At 28.6% G+C, this 7,489-nt stretch overlaps 1 protein-coding gene across 1 annotated transcript; it reads left to right on the top strand.

The window, feature by feature from the left end:
* The first annotated feature begins 883 nt into the window (after positions 1-883).
* On the top strand, positions 884-2,422 carry LOC136087061 (uncharacterized). The gene is made up of 3 exons (XM_065809567.1): positions 884-1,482; positions 1,641-1,893; positions 2,107-2,422. The coding sequence occupies exons 1-3, from the start codon at positions 884-886 to the stop codon at positions 2,329-2,331; spliced, it is 1,077 nt and encodes a 358-aa protein (XP_065665639.1). The 3' UTR covers positions 2,332-2,422.
* The last annotated feature ends 5,067 nt before the right edge of the window (positions 2,423-7,489 follow it).

Below are 7,489 nucleotides of genomic sequence, written 5' to 3'. Positions count from 1 at the left end.
CTCAAAACATGCCTTATCAGATCCATCTGAAAAAAATCTTCAATCCAACACAGAGATATCAGAAGTGGTATGTGCCGATTGCTATGATTTGTGCAAAGCTATCGAGATGATCAAAGAACTAACAATTCAAAATTCTGACGATGCTGATTCTATTTATGATTTGGAAATTGCTGTAAAGAATGTATTCAACTACATAAAACACCTGATGAGAGATTCTCAACAGAAAAAGGCAAAAATCGAAGCTTTTAAGCAATTAAACGATGAAACTGCTTTCTGGCTTAAAGATTTTTGTCAAAAAATTCTTCCGGTTCGATACAGAGAGGGCCAAAGAGAGTATTTTGGCAAGAAAGGAATGAGTTTACATGTGGATATATTCTTCATAAAAATAGCAGGAAAGTTATTCAAACGTGTTTACTTTACTTCAATGTATAGGTGTGATCAGGGAATAGGTGATGTTGTTTCGTTAGCCACTGCAGTTTTAGACCAATTCAGAATTGATCAACCGCATATCAAGAAAATGTTTACCAAATCTGATAATGCCGGCTGCTATCAGGGAAATCTTTCAGCTGAAGCAATCTACAATGTATGCAAAGAGAGAGATATAAAGTTGCTGAGATATGATTATAATGAACCCTGTTGTGGAAAAGATCAATGTGACAGGGAGAGTGCAGTTGTAAAGACAATTTTAAGGAGTTACGTTGACTCTGGTAATAATCTTTTGACTACTGAAGATATACACAAGGCTATGCATTATAGTTTTGGCGCTAAAGATGCAAAGGTAGCAGTTGCTTAAATTAGCAATGATAAAACTGTAGTTACTGGACCAAAGATTAAGAACATTAGAAACTATCACTCATTTGAGTTTTGTGAGAAAAGTATGAAGATGTGGCGTTATTTCAATATTGGTGAGGGAATTGAACAAGAGTATGGAAATCTTAAAATTCAACCCTCGATTAAGTTGTTGTTGCCATATAGCAAAACAGATAATTCAATTAAGCGTAACAAGTCACTTAAGGAAAAACAGAAAAGAAGTGACAGGCAATTATGTTCATTAAGATTTTGCACTGAAATGAATTGTACTTTATCATTTGAAAGCGATGCTGAGTTAGAAGAACACATGCTATCCGGTCTTCATACAGTTCCGAAATCATTAACATCATTGGATAAAGTTCGCAACTCGTTTATTCATAAGATGAAAATCACTTCACAACTAAATATGCCAATTTCTTCATCCTCTAACAGTGCTTCCGTAAAAGACAAACCACATTGCATGAACATTTTTCTATTGCAAGGTTGGGCATTACCAGTTCGAAGTTCTTTTAGATTTTCAAATCAGCAGAAAGAACTGTTATATAAATACTTTATTCGTGGAGAAGAATCAGGTAATAAAATGAGCTCTGAGCAGGTTCACATGCAGCTGAGGAGAGAACTTCCGCCTGATCAATATGTAACTAGCCAACAGATAAGATCTTTATTTTCAAGGTAGGCATTGTTGCTATCAAAACTTTTGCAAATTAGATTATGTTTCTGACTGTTAAATAGTTCTTTTACAAATATGAAATTAAAATTTAGGTGAAAGTTATAATTTTGTGTGTTTGTTTACATATGTTTAAAAATATGTACAATTGATATTGTTATAGATTTAGTAACCTGAAAAGAAAAGGTAAGCTGGTAGAACCGACAACAGAAAATAATGAAAATAGTCAGGTTAACGATAACAAAGAAGTTTATGGCGAAAATGATGACTTTAATCTGGCAGGAGACAATGAAGATGATAATAAATATGAGGAAGACATCGCCAATCTTGCAAAAGAAATTTGTCTTGTATGGAAAGTGAATGATTGGGTTGCTGTTGCATATGAAAAACAATGGAATATTGGATATATTGTGGAGGTAATATTATTCAAAGTATATATTAGTTTCAAGTTTTTATTTTGTTTTACAAAACAGTGCTCTAAAATAAAAGGAATATAAATAAATAAAATGTAAAAATAATTTCAGAATGACATTATATAAGACTTTACAAGTTTTATTGAATGTAAGCAAAATTAAACAAATCATAAACTCTTTATTATATTATTTTAAATGTTGCGCTAATACTTTTAGGTATCTATAACTGGGATCAGAGTTAATTGTATGATTAACGGGCAAGAGAAGAATACTTTTCGCTGGCCAGTTACTACCGAGGAGATAAATAACCAAACTGATAAAATTATCTGTTTAGTAAATGCTCCTTTTCTAATCAGTGGTTGTGGCGATTATTCATTATCCGAAGAAGACTATAATGCAGTCATATCATTATTCTTAGAGAAACTTACTGCAGCAGAGTAGAAATTATGTGTGATGTGGTGGATAATGTGTGTAAATGACTCTATTAATAAATGAAAAACTAATTTTTAAATGGAAAAACATTTAAATGTTTGATATATGTTTTATTTAATTAGCAATATAGTTATCTTGATGTTAGATTTTTGTTCAGTTTTTAATTCATGTTATATCATGCGTGTGACAAAATCACACGAATTTTTTTTATTATTATGTTAGGACCTTTTTGTATTGACAGTTGGATATGTTTACATTTTTACAAAACTAAGCACCTCTGCCGTAATGGTTCATTTTGTAAGTATACTAAAACATTTTTTTCCAATTTCAAGCCTTAATATATTAATAGGCCTTAGGTATCACATAACTTTCTTTGCATTTTTAGACTCAATACCTTTGATAATTTCAAATCCTAAAAGAAAAATTGTGTGCAACACTTCGCCGCTAGAATTAACTCCGATTAAAAGTTGACAAAACTGATTGATTTTGTACTTTTGAACTATGATAATTAGCCAACCGCACAGTGTCACGCAACTTTTTTATATTTTTTGGAGAGAGCTTTTGGGTTACGTCTGATATTAACTACAAAAGCTATGTGCAACTTTTTACCTTGCCAAAAAAATGGGTTCAAAGGTGGCAAAAACTAAATTTCTAAAAATTTTTAAAAAAATCTCAAAAATTTAAGCCCAGATTCCGAGTGAACGAAACATTTTTGAAAATTTTTTTTTTCCCCAACAGGTTTTTTCTATATTCTGATCAATATATAAAAAATTCAAGCAATTTGGAGGAGGTTCACTTCCACAGTTTCAGGAATTTGCCTGATTCTTAGAAAAAACGGCTCTTAATTCTTAACGCATGACGTCTTTTATGTCATACCTTCTTAACAGACAATTTTAAATATATTGATAACAAGTGTTTGCGATTTTTGACATGGACAACCAAATAAATGATTTTATTTTGGTATCGAATAATTAATTTTTGACGCGACAATTAAGTAATTAACAAACAATTGTTGTTGTTTTTTTTTTGCGATAAATAGTATAAAAAAGTTATATAGGAAACTAAGTTATTAAAAATATAATACAAATTAAACAGATTACACTATAATCCTTTACTCTAACACAGCCTTTCTACTATCACGCATTGCAAAAAAGTTTCGCTACTACCGTTGATGATGCATCGCCTGCCTACATTTTTTATTGACAGAAAGAGATTATTAATTTTTATAAGTTTATCAAACTAAAAAAAATGATGAAATTCAAAAAGTTTTAAAACTTTAATAAAATCAAATCAATTCAAATCAATCAATATATTTTCACTTTAATAGTCCTAATATTACAGTACAGTCCGTAATTATTTTCGTATCGTCCATAATTATTTTCGCATCGCCCGTAATTATTTTCGCGTCGTCCATAATTATTTTCGTATAGTACATAATTATTTTCGCATTGTTCATAATTATTTTCACATCATTCATAATTATTTTCGTTATGATAAGACATATTTTTAGATAAAGTTAATCAGCTTTAATGCAAATTTGAGTTTTAATATGGCATCAAGTAATGAATATAACGACGAAAATTTTAAGAATTCAACTGCCTAAAATAACTCTAATAGTTCGGTTACAAAAGAAACTATTGATACAATAAAGCGTATGATGTCATCAGGTGAGAAAAATATTATTTCAAGAGCTACAGGTTTATCTATTAGAACAAAATTGGGACAGTTCAAAATTGGGTTGTAAAATTAGAAAACAATCCAGATATTAGCCCCAAAAAACGGGGTAGACGTTCAAATATGAATAATCAGCGTAGAAGAGAAATAGAATTATTAATTTCCACTAACAACTCTTTAACTACAGTTGATATTTCAGAACAAATGCCCTCAGATTTAAAATGTTCAACAACAACAATAAAAAGGAAAATCAGAAATATGGGTTATACTAGAAAACGTCTCAAACCTATAGTTGCTGCAAGAAATTCTTCACAAGTAATTTCTCAAAGTTTTTTATATTGCAATCATATATTTCCTCTTTTGGATAGAGATCTAATATTTACTGATGAGACAGGTTTCAACCTACACCAATCAAGGCACTACGGATATGCACTTTCAGGTAGTACGCCATACATAACTGTTACTACACAGAGAGGAAGAAATGTAAGTCTTATTTGTGCAATTTCTGTTGATGGTTGTATCCCGTTTAAACTGAAAATTGGTTCATTTAATGCAGAGACAATGAAAGACTGCGTTTTAGAAAGTTTTTTTTCATGCTATAAACAACAGAAGATTAATAGCAGTGATGAACACTGCCATGTTCCATCACTCATCGACCGTAACTTCTGTACTACAGAACAGTAATTGCACCATACATATCTTCCTCCTTATAGCCCCCAGCTTAATCCTATAGAAGAGTTTTTAGGTGTTTTAAAAAATTTATACAAGAAGATCAATCCCAGGCCAACTTCAACACTAGAGATGATTAAAAAAATTACAGAAATACAGAAATTTTGAACCAAATTTCCGATCGTAATCTCCAAAATTATTATACACATATAAGTTACTGAAAGGTTTGCAGAGACACGAATTTATTTAAATAAAATTTTTATGTTTTAACTTGTTCTAAACAATAATGCTTCAATAGAAGTTAGCAGTAATATTTGTTTACTTAAAAATCTAATAATTTGTTTAAGTTGGTCCTATACTAATAAAATCAAAGTTTTAAAAATACATTCATATTTCATGATTTTTACATAAGGTATAGTATTTCATATGTGAAGCACAGTAAATTAGAAAAAAGTTTAAATTTTTTTTTGGGGTCAAGATTTTGGGTCCATGGATCCTAAATATGGACTACGTGCTGCGATAAACAGCCTGTGAACTAATAAGGGTATGACCATAAAATTTTTACAATTTTTTAATATCAGATGATTACACTCACCCTGCCAAAATCAAATAATTTGAAAAATTATTCAAGCTTTTGTAAGTAAACTGGTTTAAGGCCTAAAAATAGCCCCGAAAAGGCTTAGAACCTAGACCTTTTTTTAGGAACCAGTTTACTAACATAAATTATTTTAGTAAGGTGAATGTACATATATATATAATGAACAACTCCTGAAAATTTCAACACAATCAGACAAACCAATTACAAGATATTTATCGCAGCGTGAAAGAAACTCGCATATTGAGAAAAACGATAGTTAATATTTTTAATAAAAAAATTTTAAAATATATATATATATATATATATATATATATATATATATATATATATATATATATAAGTCAGAAAATTGTCGCAAAACAATAAGTCTAGAGCATTTTTGAACACTTATAGAAAAAAAGAAAAATATGAAAACTCTAATACTAGAAAAACATTTAACCAAAATAAAATTATTAAATCAATAATCAGAAGCTTTAATTTTAAAATACAAAATACTATAACTTCTTTAAATAAATTTAAATAAAACAATAACAAAAAACTAAGATCTAAAATACTCTTGGTTCATTAGACTTTCATTTACTAGTAAAACCTTTTTGTTATGCACAAAACTGATTTGTTATATGAAGTCTGCTTTGTCTTCTTTGTTTTATGTAGTCAAACAACTTCTTTTGCACCATCTTTTTTTTTTCTTGGTCTGTCTTGGTACAATACTGAGTAGCAAATATACCTGATGTAACATTTAAATATTCGTATATGCTGATGCAATACTTATTTCATATAGTAATACAACCAACAAAAACTTCTTCAGGACAACGCTTCATATTTTTTAAAGATCTGCATCGCTATCTTTTCTTGATTCCCGTGATGCACACGTATTGCATATTTTTAGAAAAACTTGATAGTTAATATATTTCTGTGATAACAGTGACAACACCATTAAATGAGGTATGACCCCTTTTTTGCCAAGTTCCATCATAGGAAACAATAATATTAGTTACTGCATTAATATTAAAATCATTTTTTGTATATCGATCGAAAATCATTTGTTGCACTTTTTTATTTTCACATCAGCTATTTTTTGATATATGATTTGAATTTTATCTTCAATATAATTAAATGCTTTTATGTTCAATATAATTAAATGCCTTTATTGGAGGAGGTAAATTCATTTGACCACAAAACTTTTCTAAACCAGAATGACCTTTTCCATCTCTCGCATGACAATGATAGAGCTATAACTAATTTTAAATGGTGACATTACAGGACCTTGACTTTCAATCTATTTGCTAGAATAAAATTACTGCTTCCAATTGCACAAAAATTTTGGTCAAGAAATTTTTATAAACACAGACAATCCTTTTTTTTTGATAAGTTAGTTGAGATTTCAATTGAATTATTATGACATTGTGGACCATATCCAATCAAAGTAACAACTAATTTTAAAATGTCTGTGTCAAAAAGGATAAAGTATAGAGGAAATTCATTTGAATTATTAATTTTTACTATTACTATTATTACTGCTATGTGATAACTTTATTGAAGATGTTGATTTCAAGATTTTTGATTGAGCTAAATTAGTGATTTCTGATTGAGAAGTCAAACCATTTGAAATGCAGAATGTTGATGCAGAGAAATTCCCTATTAAAACTATAAGTACCATTGTTTATAAAAATAACAGCAGTATTAAATATTTCTTGAAACTTAATTTGAAGATCATCAAATTGGCTTACTATTGAATAATCGGTCTGAATAAACTTTTTTGACAGCATATATTTTACCATTCAGTAAATTTAAATCAAAATATGTACTCAAAAAAAATAGTTATCTGATTCAAACTGACATAATTAAACACATACATAAATAAAACAAACAAAATAAAATAAATTACAATTATATATAATGAAAAGGAGTTAACTGATTGTTAAAATTAAAAAATATTGAAGAACTTTAAAAACAAAGAACTTAACTATATAACTTCATATAATTTTTCATACAATATTATAAAATAGAAATTATTTGTGTACCAAACGTTTTATTTTTTTATCACTTCTTTTATTTCGTGGATATAGATCGCGGTTGAACAGTTTAATAAAATAAAAAATTCTCGTAATGACAAAGATATAAAGATATGACATAGAACTATTTTTTTTGTAAATAAAAAGCATGTTCAATATGATATTTATATAAAAAGTCAAAAGTTCAGATTTCTATTTTTTTAGAAGATAA

The sequence above is a fragment of the Hydra vulgaris genome, chromosome 11, assembly GCF_038396675.1.
Source record: "Hydra vulgaris chromosome 11, alternate assembly HydraT2T_AEP".
Classification (NCBI taxonomy): domain Eukaryota; kingdom Metazoa; phylum Cnidaria; class Hydrozoa; order Anthoathecata; family Hydridae; genus Hydra; species Hydra vulgaris.
Note: the sequence above shows the minus strand (reverse complement) of the source record. Positions and strands in the feature narration are given on the sequence as shown.

Excerpts from the sequence above, each read along its gene's own strand:
- LOC136087061 (XM_065809567.1), top strand. The coding sequence starts at position 884 with ATGTGGCGTTATTTCAATATTGGTGAGGGAATTGAACAAGAGTATGGA. Across the intron at positions 1,483-1,640 it reads ATAAGATCTTTATTTTCAAG|ATTTAGTAACCTGAAAAGAA; the intron begins GTAGGCATTGTT and ends ATATTGTTATAG. Across the intron at positions 1,894-2,106 it reads ATATTGGATATATTGTGGAG|GTATCTATAACTGGGATCAG; the intron begins GTAATATTATTC and ends TAATACTTTTAG.